We start from the raw sequence: 13,080 nt of genomic DNA, 5'->3' as shown, positions 1-13,080 counted from the left end.
AAATTATGATTAATTAGTAGGCAAAATCGCAACCGAATTTTTAAGATAAGTGAAAGTCTTACCCGACCCAGGTGGTGCGATTAGACCTGTTATACCATTCTGAGCAAATAAGAACTTGTCATGTATAGGCTTTATCTGAGCATTTTCTAACTTCCTCTTGTTCTTGTTTAAAACATTCTCAAATTTCTTGTCAATGTCAGCAAACTTTTTTTCTAACATATTTTTAGAAAAATTAAAATTTTTATCTTTTAGAAAATGTCTAGCGATTTCGCTATCTATATTCGAGACAAGCTTTTTGACAGCAAAACATCTGTCGACCATAAAATCTTACATAGTGTAAACAAGAAAGGTGAATTTGTTCTAAAGTTCTGTTTCTGGGAATATGACAAGAACCATAAAACATTAGGCAGAGAAGTCTTTAAGTTTGTCAATGACAGACTTGTTGACAGAGATGACGCCTCTTGGAAAGATGAAGTCCAACAAAACTTCTTAGAATGCAAAGAAGACACATGCGCTGTTCTTGAAGATGAAATAGAAAACAGAATAGAAGAGCTATTAAAGGACAAAGAACTTTTACATAAATATGGTTGCGCCAAATTTGACATAACTCCACCAGAAAAGAAGAAGAGAGAAAAGAAAGAAAAGAAAGTAGAAGAAGAGAAGAAAGAACCTGAACCAGTTCCAGAGAAAAAGAAATTTGACATGTAAAAATAAAATTTTATTTTTAGAACATTTCTGGGTCAATGTCAATGTTCTCTTCCTCTTTAGGGGCAAACACTGGCTTAGACTCTAAAATCTTTTTACCCAATTTACCTTGAACTTCAACTATCTTAGACTCATAATATTCATAGTCGTCTGCTTTCTTTGGTTCATAAGGTATAACAAGTTTGTATGCTTTGCCTTCTTTAAGGTTTGAGAACCTTCTGTCAAAATTTTCTTTGACTGCTAACAAACCTTCTATGTCTAAGTCTTCAAATTTCGCACCATTTTTAGTCACAATAGCAAACTTAACTGGTTCGATGTTCCAAACTTTGCTGAATGAAGACTTTTCAAAATGGTAGAAGTAAACATTCAAATATGTGAATGGGTCTAGTTCTTCTTTAAGTCCTGACATGTACTTGTTTACTGAGATGAATTTTGTCATCTTTTCTATCGGATAAAAAAAATATTTTTTTTTTAAATTTACTCATAAAAATTTTTCTTTGTATATACACCATTCTGTACGTCTAAAAGACTTTTGACATTTGCCAAGAATGTACGTTTAGAAGCTGCCATATAACCATATTCTTGACAATATTGTTTATACGAATCGTACAATGACCTTTCATCTAATGACACAAAGTCAGTTTCATCTACGAACAGTTCATATACACTCTTGTTTGCTTCTAACAATGTTTGTCTCTCTTCGGTATGTGGAATTTGTCTTGGATTGAACTTAGAAATATCTAATGTCATAAAATATGAGAACAAGTGGTTGTAAAAGTCAGATGTCAAAGTTTCTGCTAAGTCGTCAAAATATTCTGTATCTTGCATATGAGAATCTGACGTTCTGACAACTACATATCTTCTGTCAGAACTTTCTAACTTCATCGGAACAGTATTGTTTGAAACCATAATGAAGTTTGCAACATTTTCACAAACTCTTTGGTCTTTATACTTTCTTTCAACAACACCAACTTTGTCTGTTATAAGACTCTTCAAAGCATCTGAGTTCAAAACTTTTGTTGTATCTATACTTTGAAGTTCATTGCAAACTATAAGTTTCATATTCTCTATTGAGGAGTTAAACTTGCCACAGATGTTTTCTAAGTTTGTCATATTCGGGTTCGAATAACCTTCTAACAGTTTGCACAAAATATCTGTAAAGAATGTGTTCTTACCAGTTCCTTGTTTTCCAATTATAATGAGAGCAGTTTCATTCTTAGCACTTGGATGTTGTAAGATGTTTGCAAACCAACATAAGATATACTCATAGACTCTTTCGTTTCCATTGCATATAATTTCTTTGACATGGTCTAACCAAGCTTCTATAATATTTTCTTTCCATTCTACTTGTTCGTATTTATATCCAGTGAAGATAGAATAGAAGTTTGGAGAAGGTGTATAGAACTTTATACCTCGAACTGAAAAATCTTCTAACTTTGACAATAAGATATCCCAAGCATCTAACATCTTCATTCCAACTTGTACAACTTTTATTTTCTTAAGTTTCTGTCTACATTCTTGTTCAGACACTATTGTTGCTCTTGGTTTGTTAAAGACAACATCCCATTCTTTCATGACATAACATTCTGGGGCAGAGTCAACATAAATGACTAAACGTTTCAAATTCTCGACTGCTTTGTTATAGTCTCGAAATGGACACATATTTCTGAATGCTTGGAAGTCATAAAAATCTGAAACATCTATTCTGTACATTTTTATAAAAATAAAAAAATTATTTTTTTTTATTCTTGACTTTGTTGTTGCATTTGTTGCATTTGTTGTTCTTGAGCTATTTGTTGTTGAAGTTGTTCTTGTAATACAATACTTTCACCAGTTGCATCTTCCAATTCGAAACTTTCTGCCGTCATTGACAAATACATAGGACATAAAAGTTTTACAGGAACAAAGTTTGCGTCAACTAATGTCAACGTTATACTTGCCAATGTGTTTGAGTTCACTAAGGTTGAAAATTCTGCATTCGAATGAACAATAGGCAAACCAGCAGAGAAAGTATTGTTTATACGCATAAGTATCTTTTGGTCATAATAGTTTCTGTCGACATTCGAATAACACTTTGAACCTAAGTTTGAAACAATATATAAGATTGGTGTGCTTAATGTCAATGGAACAGACAAACCTTGTATGACACCTTTTCCTGTTATAGGAAACTGTTGGTAGTAAAAACCAGATATAAGTTTTGTATTATAGCTCATATTGTTTATAGTAAACTCAGTCGGACATCCAAACATAATGAAACCTGCTCTAGTTGCAGCACATGTTACACCCGTACTTAAAGTATTAAATAAGTCAACAAAACCTGTTGGTGGTATATCTGAGTAAGTATCTTCAAAGGAGTATTTTTTACCATTCACAACAATAAAGTCTTCTGGTGTCAAAAGAGCAAAACAGGCTTTAGTCGTCATTGTGTTTAAGGTTAGTTTACAATATCGTCCTTGAGGACTTTGTAAGTTTGTTGTTATAGAATTATATGACTCAGGGTTTTTAGTCGTAATAGTATAAACCATTATATCTTCTGCCATTTATATATATTTAAAAGTTTTTCTGAAAGTGGAGAAGAACTTCATCTAAACTTTCACATGGCGTTTCTTGAAGTTCTCTGTCTAAGAAGTTCAAATATTTTGTAAAGACATAGAACTTTCCTTTGTCTACACGAACAAACAAAACAGGGTCTTTCATATCGTTCAAAAGTGTGTAAAGTCCTTTACATGAAATAAAGTCTATATTATTTTTCTTCAAACATCTTTCAAGAAGTTTTGACATTTTTACTTAGCAAATAAATTTTAATGAAATGTTGTGGTCGTCAAATATTTTTATGACGTCTGGGAAACTATACTTTAAGTTCAACGTTTCACCTCCTTTCATAACGTATATCTTGTCAATGACATTATATGAAACACCACAGCAACTAATGTCGGGTTCTATTTCTTTGATGTTTATATCGTCTGCCTCTGTCAAAAGTTTCAATAGTTCTTTCAAAACTTCATGAGGTGCGATGACATATGAGTTCACTTTTACAGGGTTGTGTTCGACCAAGTTTAACATTATGCTTAAAGCTTGACAAATCTTCCTGAGTTTGAAGTTTGTCTTTCAGTTGTTGTAGTCGTTTCGAATATCTGCAACAGAACTTAAGTCTCTGCTAACTTCAGGATATGTTGGTTGTTCTTTTACAGGAACAATTGTTATACCATCTTCGTCCTCGTATGGTTTCCCCACTTCAACATCTCTGTCTTTGACATTGACAACAATACTTTGACTGTTTGTTTGAGTTGGTGAATTTAACTTCACATCTGCCACCGCCATTAAACCTTTTGAAACACTTACGCTTCTATTTTTCGGAAATGACATTTTACTTAGAATAAAAAGATGGACGTATTCGAGTATCTCTTCGAATTGAAGCAGAACAAAGTTTACACACACAAACAATACAAATACATTGACAGAATAGTTCTTTATACAAACAATGGTAAATGTTATAGAATAGCAATATTTGCTGAACCAAAATATTTCCATAAAGCAAAGAAAGTTGGTATAACTGAAATGGTGAAAGTTCTTGAAGCAGACAAAAATATAACAACAAAACTTACAGATATTTCTAAAGGTAAGTTTATCTTACAATATTATGTCAAAACTGGCGTACTGTCAATATTTGACGGAGAGAAGTCAGTTCAAGAACAACTTACTGACCTGCTGCCAAAATCTGCTCGATGGAAGCTGTCGTTATGCCAATCTGAGGAGCCCCAGCAGGTTTCATCGAACGAATCTTCAAAAGAGCATCTTCCGTGAAAAGTGCTATTGGTTTTGTAAACTTCTTTGCTCTCAGTTCATCTGGACCGTCTCTGTCACCAGTATATTGTATTTGAACTGTACCAACAGTTGAAATACCACCCATAAAGTCTTCTGAGTCAGCAAATGGAATGCCAAGCCAAAAGTTTGAACGGTCTCCATTTGTATATTGAGTTTTTTGACCTCCTGTATGAGTCCATACTTTCACATATGGCATAATAGAACTTTGCATTTCAGGGTTAATGGTTGTTGTGAAGTTGTTGTTAAAGTTCATAGCATCTAATGTCAAGTTGTATGACCTCATATCCTCAACTGTAGAATATTCTTCTCTTGGATAATATTTGCCATCTATGTTTATATGATATTTAATACCGGGGTTGTAGAAACAAGAATAGTCATTTATAGTTCGTCTGAACAGTACAAACATAGTATCTGCATGTTTCATTGCAGTTGTTAAAGCAATATCTGTTCTTGCACCTGGGTCAGCACTTTGGTTTCCAACTTCACCTGCAAAGTCTTTGACAGATATTTGGTGTATAGGGAACATAAGTGGAACTGCAATATATTTGGCAGCTAAAGCATTTGAAATATCTGGGTCCAACATATAGACTGCAAGTCTGCTTTCTATTCTCTTGCATTCAAATTTTTCGCATGTAAACTTAACTGGGTCCCAAGCAGTTCCAGCAGCATTGAAATAATAGTTTACTTCATTGTTGAAGTTTGAGAAACCAAAGTCTAAGTCAACTTTGTCTTTGCAAAATTCGGCGAATGACGTTTGATTTGTTCCCTTTACGTCTGTAATAGTGAATGGGTCTTGTGTTGGTGCAATGACTAAGTTATTTTTGCTTGGAGTAAGTTCAATAGAAATTTTTCCTGCCCAGTTTGGCAAGTATCTTAAAAACCTGAAGATGAGGAAAGATGACAAAGGAACTCTAAGTTTCAGTTTTACTTTAGTGGCAGCAGTTCCATCTGAACCAGAAAGGTTAACATAAACTCCTGGAACGTTAGGGTCAAGTCTTCTTATTTTCTCAATATTTGCATACTGGTCTGTTTGTTCTCTAGCTTGTGGTTGTACTGAGTTTCTCAAAGCGAACCATTCATAGTTTGCCCATGTTACTGTTTGAACTAAGTCAGAGTTAGAATATATCTTATATCCATGAAAACTTCTGGAGCATATTGGTATCCGACATAGAAAATTCCATTGCAACCTTTCTTGTCAGACAACTTGGCAGAAGGTTTTATTTCAATGTCTTGTTCCACGTATAAGAATGAGTTGTCAATAGAAATAATATGAAACCTGTCGCAAGCAATATCTACTGTTGTTGAAGAACCTTCACCAAACTCACCTACATTTCCATAAGAAACAGCAGTTGTATATTCGTAAGTTCCAGGAACTATTTCTGACCTTCTAATGGCATTGTCGCATTCGTTATACCATTCGGAAACATTTCCGTTCATGGCATCCAAAACTGTTGGCGTTATATTCTGAGCGGCGTACATTTCATATGGGTAAAAATATAGAATAGTTGAATTTATTTGTCATAATAGAACCCACTCGTACCAAGCTTTACTTTGTTCTACTCTTCTTCTTTGGTGTCGCTTTTGGTAACTTGCCCTCTGCTTCAAGTTGTTGCATCTTTGCCTCATGTTCACCTAGTATGTTGTAAATTTCCCATGTCCTTTTTGCCTTTGGGCTCTGGTCGCCTATCTCAGGTAACCTATATCCTAGAAAGATTTTGTCATAGTTTGTATTTGAGTCTTCGCGTATTGTTTGCATGACTCTTTCCTGAGTTTCCGGTTCAAGCTCTTCAAACAGAGCTTGTCCATATGGAATAAGCTCGTTTCCAAATATATGTTTTTGTAGCCATTCTGGTTTTCTTTCCATGTTACCAATAATATCTTTTGTGAATGGGAAAGCTTTTACCCAATGTTTCAGTCTTGCGTCATTTATTTCTGTAGTTGGTTTTATTTTGTCAAGGAACATGTTTTTCAATACTAACATTTCATTTGGTACTGTCCATTTGAGTTTTCTTAAATATTCATCCCTTCTCGGTTCATTGTCTGCAAAGTAAGTTTTTATGACATTTTGTAAACTTTCGTTTGCAAGGTCATGTACAATAGGTTCTCTTCCTTCTCTCTCCCTAACTTTCTTTCTAAACTCTTCACCAAATATACCATCTCTATGGTTCTGTGTAGTTCTTTGAGATAAATGTTCTAGAACGTCAGGTGTTATATTTCCATCAGCCATGTTCATTTCATACTGGTTCAAAATATCTGCATCTTTCATATCTTTCAATGGCATTAAAGCCGCGCTGAAAATACCAGCTACATCTGGTTCACCATTCACTTCCATTGCGTCTACAACTTCTTGGAATTGTGGTTGTAAGTTTATGAACCACCTATCCGGATTAGCTTTATGACCCCATCTCATTGTAGTTCCATCGTCTGCAGAAACAAAAGTAGGTTTGTTTCCATATTGGCTAGGTTCTGAATGAACTTTAAACAATGTTTCATTTCTATATGTTTTGTTGAAATTTAACCTTTTATTTTCACCGAGTTCATCCAAAGATTGAACGTTATATGCTCGTAAGTAAAAAGGATTGTTGTATTTGTGTACATTATCTTTCAGTACTTCCATTCTATGCTGGATATTTTCATCTGATGTTGGAGTCTTTTGTATGTCGGCGAACATTTTTCGATATTCTTCTACTATGTCAGCCGAATTTTTCTTAGACTCTTGGAAAGATTCCATATTCTCCGCATACACTTGTTGAGGGTCAAGATTTTTCGGCTGTTCCAAATCTTCATCTAGTTCTGTGAAGTTAGTTTCCAAAGGAGGAACTTGTTCGTTTCCTTCAGGCTCTTCTAGCTGTTGTTGCTGAACTATTTCTTCCATGTCTGGTTGTATCTGAACTTCTTCCTGTGGAGTTTCTTGTACCTCATCTGCTGGCATTTCATATATTCCGAGACCGTTTTTAAAAAGTTCCCTATCTAAGTCATCCGGACTCATAAACCTTTCTTCTTTCGTTCCGTCTCTATTTTTTACGCGTTTCATGAAGAGAGTTGAATTATCATTTAGCTCTGACACCAAATATCTAGGAGTAAATTCATTCATGTCATTTGGATGATATGCTATTAAATCATATCCCTTAGCGAGCTTGTATTTTCCAGGTTTGAAATTATATCCCATTTGGTGCTGAACCATAAAGCTAAATAGGTTCGGGTCAGTATTTCCTTCCTTGAACTTTCTAATAGCTTCTTTATATCTGTCACTAAAGTCAAGAGTATCTGGGTAACCATAGTCTTCCTTAAGCATTTTTAAGAATTCTTGGTTTCCTTGTTCTCTACTTCTTTTATGTCCTTGCTCTGTTTGTGGTTGTTGTTGTGCAGGGTTTTGAACTGTTGGTTGTTGTGCAGGGTTTTGAACTGTTGGTTGTTGTGCAGGGTTTTGAACTGTTGGTTGCTGTGCAGTGTTTTGAACTGTTGGTTGTTGTGTTGGTTTTGGTGCATGCCTGTGTCTGTGTCCATGTGACGATGTAAATGTTTTAGGTAGTCCTGGTGCAGGTGCTTCTCTTGGAGGGTTTGGTGGTATATAAGTTCCACCAGCTGGCACATATGTTCCATCTGCAGCATAATGTCCTACCTGACTTTTCGTTCTTAAGAAAGCATTTACTAGGTCTGTTTTGGTCTGTTGTAACTCTTTTTCTTGACTTTCCACAACAGTTACTCTAACGGCGTCATAGGCACTTTGAACTGCCTGTCTCGTTGCTGTATCTGTTATTTTCGTCATATTTTGTGCTACTTCTCTTAACTCGTTGTCGAAACCTTCAGACTTCAGTTTCTTTCCAGATGAGAAGTCGTTCACTAGTTTCACCTTACTATGAAGAGCTTCGAAGGCGTTCTTAAAGTCAGCATTCATTAAAGCTTCATTTGAACTGTCTTCATCCGCTTGTATTTTTGTCCTTATTGACCCTATAAGTTGGGCTGCTTTAGCGTTGGCTTGGGCATCTAACCAGTCATTATTAGCTTTTATATATTCTGCGCTTTTCATTGCCTTTTGCATGGCTGCGTCGTTATTTTTACTTTCTTGTGCTAAGTTTTCATACTGTACGGTTTGGTTTTGCAACTGTAAAAGTTTTTCTGCCTTTACATTTGCTTCAACTTCTTTTTTATACTCATCGCTATCCATATATGTCTTCAGGGCTTTTTGTTTTATTTCTTCATCTTTCAGTACTTTATATTGAGTAGTATGGTTTTTCAAATTTATGACATCTTGTTCCATTTTTGCTACTTCTGCTGCTTTTCTGACACTTTTTTCGCATATTCCTCTGTACTTAGTTCTTTCAGTTGTTCTTCTTTCTTCTTTTTCTCTACGTTTAACTCATTGAGTTTCTTTGTGTGTCTGTCATATTCTAGTTTCTTTTCGTTTTCACTTATTTGTTTCTGTATGTCTATGTTTGACTTTTTGACATCTGATATTTGATTTTTGAGTGAACTCAAATTCATTTGACTTTGAGGGTTATAGGCTGTTCCGTCTGCAGCTCCACCATAGCCTGCCATTTTCGCTAAAAGTGCCGCTCTTAAACCTCCACTCTGTGCACCAATAACTCGGTTTAAAAGCATAGGGTTGCTTGACATTTGTTGCAACATAGTGGGGTCATTCATCATTTGTTGTTGCAACTGTTGTTGTGGTGTCAGTTTTACTATTGGATGTTTCAATGCTCCCTTCCTCTTACGTATATTCTTACGTAGCTTACGTGGCATTTTAAGTGAAGTAAAAAACGGTTTTTGACAGATGTTTATATGACACTTTTTGTTCAGCTCAAAAAACTACTCGGTCAACGTGTTGTTAGTTTTGTAAAATAACCGTCCTATCTCCGTGCCTATGACGAAGAAGTCTTGACAAAACATTTACGAAGAAGTCTTGACAAAACATTTACGAAGAAGTCTTGACAAAACATTTACGAAGAAGTCTTGACAAAACATTTACGAAGAAGTCTTGACAAAACATTTACGAAGAAGTCTTGACAAAACATTTACGATGAAATCTTGACAAAACATTTACGAAGAAGTCTTGACAAAACATTTACGAAGAAGTCTTGACAAAACATTTACGAAGAAGTCTTGACAAAACATTTACGAAGAAGTCTTGACAAAACATTTACGATGAAATCTTGACAAAACATTTACGAAGAAGTCTTGACAAAACATTTACGAAGAAGTCTTGACAAAACATTTACGAAGAAGTCTTGACAAAACATGAAAACATATATAATTTGTGAAAAGCGACACATTATATAATGTTTTTCGACCCAGAAGAAGGTTTTCCGAATAAAAACTTCATTTATACTAAACTTTTTATGGGCTAGAAGGCACGAAGTGCCTGGAAGGCCATCCCAAGAAAAAAAAAACTTCATTATACCAAACATCCTCAGGGCTAGAAGGCACGAAGTGCCTGGAGGCCCCACTACCTTTTTTTTTTTTAAGGCTTCACGCAACGTTCCGTATCGAAATGAACCATTCATGTTATGGAAGTTATACCAAAACTGGCGTCTAACCATACAAAACTATGGTATACGAGACTTATTGTCGATGAGATATGCTGGCAGTCTCCATAGAATCTTTACCGTAGTATCAAATAGCTCAGGATTTTCATTTTGGTCAAAATTTTCTGAGTAGAACCAGTTCTACCCAGTCGTGGATGTTTTCTTTCCAGACTAGTGTTAAGAATGTCTGCACAAAGAATACTTTGTTGGTATTTCTTTTTGAGTTATCTTTACGTTTAAATCACATATTCGCAACCACTTGTGTCAATTGTCTATACTTTCTAACTGTTTCAACTCAAATGTTTGTCATACTATGTATTTACACATACCAAAATATAAAAAAATATTTATAAAAAACTAACGTTTATTTTTCTATCTATACTAAAAAAGATATGATTTCAGGGATTTTTTTGACGAAGTGTCAAAGTTCTCTTCCGTAAAAAAATAAGCAGTTATAATAGATGAAGATTTGTGTGCATTTTTTCACGATTTCATGAGTTTTAGGTGACCACCGAATAAATCGGGGTCGAAATTTGTTTACGATTTTGTCTACGGAATCTCGACCCTCGAAATAAGTCTGGGTCGCAATTTTTCACGAATTTTCGAATTGGAATCTCTAATCCTCGGTTTTCGATGTAGCAAACATATATGGAGAATTCATGAAAATTGGTCAATTTTTTCATCGATTTCAGGGGATTTTTTTGACGAAGTGTCAAAGTTCTCTTCGTAAAAAATCAACAGTTATATAATCGAAATTGCGTCATTTTTTCACGATTTAGGATTTTATGCAAGACCGAGGAAAAGTGCGTCTAGAGAAAATTTCACGAATTTTCATGATGTTTAGGCGAGTAAGATTTTCTATCTGTATAAAATGAATTTGGATTGCAGGGATTTTTTGGCACGAAAGCTGTCACAAGTTCTCTTCCGTAAAAAATACAGTTATTATATGGAAATTTGGGTCATTTTTTCACGATTTCAGGGATTTTTTGACCGACGAGTGTCAAAGTTCTCTTCGTAAAAAAATAACAAGTTATTATCATGAAATTTGGTCATTTTTTCAACGATATTCAGGGTGGTTTTTTTTTGAACGAAGTGTCAAAATTCTCTTCCTAAAAAAAATAAACAGTTATATAATGAAATTTGGTCATTTTTTTTACGATTTCCATAAGTTTTACGGCGACCAGCGTTTTTTCCTACTCCGCCATTTTTACGATTTTCATAGTTTCTAGTGTGTCATCCCACGTCCCCTCGGTCCTCGGTCCCTCGGTCAACTAACCATCTTTTTGAAATGGCTGACAACATGAATTTTGACAACAACACAGGAAATAGACTTCTTCGTATATGTTTTGTCAAAAACTTCATCGATCAATGACGTAAATCAACAAAATAATGTTTTAGGTGAAGAGGTGCGATCTCACCTGTTTTTTGCACCTGTTTTTTCACCTGCTTGAATGTTTGTAGTAAAAGATATGATTTTCAGCGGATTTTTTTGACGAAGTGTCAAAGTTTCTCTCGTAAAAAAAAGACAGTTATCATAATGGAAATATTGTGTCATTTTACCTCGCGCAAAATAATAGTTTTAGGTGAACGAGGTCGATCTCAACGCTCTTTTTCTCACGCTGTTTTTTATCACCAAGCGTTTTACATGAATTGTACGATGATAATTTGAACATTCTAACATGGTCGTAGCTTCTATTTTTGTCACGTCATGTCAAAAGTTTCACAATTGCGGAAAGTTTCTATATTTTTCTTGAACGTCAGAATAGAAGGAAATCTTCTGCTGTTGGATATGTTTTTGTTTAGAATGCTAACATGTCCATTTTGTTTTCTTTTGCTGGTTCTCTGCTATCTTTCTATTAAGTCAGCATAGTCTGTTTCGCATACTTCTATCTCTTGACGGAGTAGTAGTATTGTCCTCATTGCTGGCTTTAACTATCATGTAGAAACATTGTGGCGTTTCATATTTGGCAATTGTACATTGAAAATTTGTCCTGCAAGGTACAACTACTCAGGCGTTCAAGTGGTTTCTTTAACTCAAACAAGTTGCGGCGTTTTATTTCGTTCATCTCCTATTTACATCTTTTATCTTTATCTCTTATTCTGACCTATACACATTCACGCAAGTAAACGAAACAAAGTTGTTCGCTAGGTTCTTAAACTGCCTCCGATTTATATATGCAGAAACATTCTTATATACCGATATCGCAGTCATCTTTGTCGATGACTCTTGGTGAGTTCAATGAAATCCAAGAAATTCAATAGTTTACCTTAACGTAATGAATTCTATTATTTCAACTGAGTCAGTTGGTTTCACTTCTATTTCTTGCAAATTCTCTGGAAAATAGGTAAAACTTTTGTTGTTGGATTTCATAGGAACTGTTCTAGTAAGATGGTCAATAATATATCCTGCATTTCATAAAGATATTCTTATCATTTGTTTCATCTTTCGCAGTGCCAATGACTAAATCTCCATTGGCAGAAGTTTCTTGGCTTTATCTTTCTGGATTTCTGTTTTCGAAAGTATATGAAGAAGGAATTGAGAGCTTTCAATCATGCTACCAAACCATTGAAGGTAAGGATTCATGACTAACGAGCTTGGGCTGTTGTTGCTAAAACATGTTCTTAGCAATTAAAATATAAAAAATATTTTTTTAAAAACTAACTTTTTTTTATTTCGGGAAAATTCATCGAGTTTTGAGTTGAAAAGATACGAGTGAACCAAAAGTTGGCTGCGACTCAAAAACATAGCATGTCTTTGTGACGATATACCAACGCCCGAATGCTACGAGGTTGGCTTTTTTATCAAAATTCAACGGGTAAAGGAAATACGAGAAGTCTTGACAAAACATTTACGATGAAAGTCTTGACAAACATTTACGAGAAGTCTTGACAAAACATTACGAAGAAGTCTTGACAAAAACATGTACATAAATTCATGAAAAATCATGAGGTGAGAAAAGAGGTGAGATCTCACCACTTCACCTAAAATATATTTTTGTCTGATTTACGCTCATTACGAAGAAGT

General features: G+C 34.7%; 8 protein-coding genes across 8 annotated transcripts, besides 1 other annotated feature; 2 read left to right on the top strand and 6 right to left on the bottom strand.

The window, feature by feature from the left end:
* Positions 1 to 13,080: part of a mobile genetic element that runs on past both edges of the window.
* On the bottom strand, positions 10 to 219 carry TVAGG3_0432300 (P-loop containing nucleoside triphosphate hydrolases family; the record flags this gene model as incomplete). Its single annotated transcript, XM_001281584.1, has 1 exon — positions 10 to 219. One exon carries the CDS (start codon positions 217 to 219, stop codon positions 10 to 12), a length of 210 nt encoding a protein of 69 aa, XP_001281585.1.
* Positions 256 to 708, top strand: TVAGG3_0432290 (uncharacterized protein; the record flags this gene model as incomplete). Its single annotated transcript, XM_001281585.1, has 1 exon — positions 256 to 708. The coding sequence occupies one exon, from the start codon at positions 256 to 258 to the stop codon at positions 706 to 708; it is 453 nt and encodes a 150-aa protein (XP_001281586.1).
* On the bottom strand, positions 725 to 1,144 carry TVAGG3_0432280 (protein of unknown function, DUF4108 family; the record flags this gene model as incomplete). The annotated part of the gene is made up of 1 exon (XM_051233822.1): positions 725 to 1,144. One exon carries the CDS (start codon positions 1,142 to 1,144, stop codon positions 725 to 727), a length of 420 nt encoding a protein of 139 aa, XP_051103552.1.
* Positions 1,639 to 2,418, bottom strand: TVAGG3_0432270 (uncharacterized protein; the record flags this gene model as incomplete). Its single annotated transcript, XM_051233821.1, has 1 exon — positions 1,639 to 2,418. A coding segment is annotated over one exon (780 nt), but the record flags the coding sequence as incomplete, so codon positions are not given.
* Positions 2,448 to 3,245, bottom strand: TVAGG3_0432260 (uncharacterized protein; the record flags this gene model as incomplete). The annotated part of the gene is made up of 1 exon (XM_051233820.1): positions 2,448 to 3,245. The coding sequence occupies one exon, from the start codon at positions 3,243 to 3,245 to the stop codon at positions 2,448 to 2,450; it is 798 nt and encodes a 265-aa protein (XP_051103550.1).
* TVAGG3_0432250 (uncharacterized protein) lies at positions 4,090 to 4,509 on the top strand (the record flags this gene model as incomplete). The annotated part of the gene is made up of 1 exon (XM_051233819.1): positions 4,090 to 4,509. One exon carries the CDS (start codon positions 4,090 to 4,092, stop codon positions 4,507 to 4,509), a length of 420 nt encoding a protein of 139 aa, XP_051103549.1.
* Positions 6,077 to 6,940, bottom strand: TVAGG3_0432240 (protein of unknown function, DUF4106 family; the record flags this gene model as incomplete). Its single annotated transcript, XM_051233818.1, has 1 exon — positions 6,077 to 6,940. One exon carries the CDS (start codon positions 6,938 to 6,940, stop codon positions 6,077 to 6,079), a length of 864 nt encoding a protein of 287 aa, XP_051103548.1.
* Positions 7,298 to 8,698, bottom strand: TVAGG3_0432230 (protein of unknown function, DUF4106 family; the record flags this gene model as incomplete). The annotated part of the gene is made up of 1 exon (XM_051233817.1): positions 7,298 to 8,698. A coding segment is annotated over one exon (1,401 nt), but the record flags the coding sequence as incomplete, so codon positions are not given.

This window comes from Trichomonas vaginalis, chromosome V, assembly GCF_026262505.1.
Source record: "Trichomonas vaginalis G3 chromosome V, whole genome shotgun sequence".
Lineage (NCBI taxonomy): Eukaryota > Parabasalia > Trichomonadida > Trichomonadidae > Trichomonas > Trichomonas vaginalis.
The sequence above is the reverse complement of the archived record's forward strand: the minus strand, read 5'-3'. Positions and strand labels throughout refer to the sequence as shown.